General features: G+C 47.0%; 1 protein-coding gene across 2 annotated transcripts in view; it reads left to right on the top strand.

Moving 5' to 3' along the window:
• Positions 1 to 849: 849 nt before the first annotated feature.
• Positions 850 to 1,463, top strand: part of Sdr42e1 (short chain dehydrogenase/reductase family 42E, member 1) — a 12,199-nt gene continuing 11,585 nt past the window's right edge. Inside the window, exon 1 of one of the 2 annotated variants that reach the window (XM_021220789.2) lies at positions 850 to 943. Coding sequence is in view for 1 of the 2 variants with exons in the window: in XM_029532545.1 (XP_029388405.1) it covers positions 1,219 to 1,231 (13 nt within the window). In the remaining variant the exon portion in view is untranslated. Of the gene's footprint in view, positions 944 to 1,146; positions 1,232 to 1,463 lie in introns of those variants that run through there. The other variant, XM_029532545.1, reaches the window with a different exon arrangement.

Below are 1,463 nucleotides of genomic sequence, written 5' to 3'. Positions count from 1 at the left end.
ATAGATAGATAGATAGATAGATAGATATGTATATATAGTTTGGTTTGTTTTGTTTGATTTTGAGACAGGGTTTCTCTGTGTATCCCTGACTATCCTGGAACTCACTCTGTAGACCAGACTGACCTCAAACTCAGAAATCCACCTATCTCTGCCACCCAAGTGCTGGGTGTGCACCACCACTGCCCAGCTAAAATAAAATATTTTTAAAGAAACGTGGAGAATGAATGTTCCGTTCCTTACAGACCTTCATCTGTCGTCTATCCATTCTCCAGTCAGGAGTCCATCAATCCATCCACCCACACACCCATTTATCCATGTTCTCATTCATCTATCCACCATCTATCTATCCATATACCACCTCTCCATCATCCCATATACTTACCCGCATACCTATTTACCTACACATCCATCTACCTACCTATCTTTCTATCTGCCCATCCATCCATCTTTCTATCCACCCACATACCCATCCACCCATCTATTTTTCTATCCACCCACATACCCATCCACACTTTCATCTACTCACCTGCCCTCCCGTCTGTCCATTCATCTGCCTGCCCACCCATCCAAGGAAACCGGCTGAGCTAAACCCCTTCTTCGATCAGTTCTGCACTAATTAATAGAGGTACACAGAGAGGTGGAAGCCTGGAAGCAGAAGCTGGAGGTAGGAAGAAGAGTCCAGATGACCCTCTCGAAAGATGCTGAAACACACTGCTGGAAAATTGGGCGAGATTAACCGTGAACTGCCTCAGCACAGTTAAAAACTGAGAAACCACTTGCTCATCATAGAGATGAGGGAACCTCCGGGCTTCCTAGAGAGACCCGGAAGCGGCTTTAGGAGCCAGTTTGACAGCTTTTGCTCCAGAGCGGGGGGCGGGGGTGTCAGCAAGGCACCAGAGGCTCTCTCGTCTTGCTTCTACAAGCCACGCTGTCGTCTGCCTCTGTGAGTGGATTGGGGTCGCAAGGGCTGTCGTCACCCACGGGGTCCCTATTCTGGGATGGCAGGGCGGTCCTAAACGCACTTTGGCGGGCTTGTGACGAGCCAGCTGAGGGTGAAAGGAGCCTAAGGTGGCCATTGAGGGTTAACAGGTGGCATTTGAGAATGACAAGTAGTGGGTGATGACGATAGCTGGTAGTTAAGGGTGACAAATGACAGCTGAGGATAACTAATAGTTGCTGCAGGTGACGGATGGTTCTTGAGGGTGACAAGAGACATCTATGGACTACGGTTGTAAGTATCACCAAATTGGGTGAGTCTAATTGCCGCCACCTCAGAACTGTGCTTAAGCATCAGTGGTATACCTTTAAAACTCCTTACCTATAATAAACGAGCATACCACGGTTGCTGTGATTTGCATTGTAAGGTTAAAAAGTTGTCCAGGGTCACACAAGTAGCTGACGTTAGATCTAAGTCCAGGACCCAATTTCATGATTCCCAATATAAGAATTTTTTGTTTTGTTTT

This window comes from Mus pahari, chromosome 20 (genome assembly GCF_900095145.1).
Source record: "Mus pahari chromosome 20, PAHARI_EIJ_v1.1, whole genome shotgun sequence".
In the NCBI taxonomy this organism is placed as follows: domain Eukaryota; kingdom Metazoa; phylum Chordata; class Mammalia; order Rodentia; family Muridae; genus Mus; species Mus pahari.
Note: the sequence above shows the minus strand (reverse complement) of the source record. Positions and strands in the feature narration are given on the sequence as shown.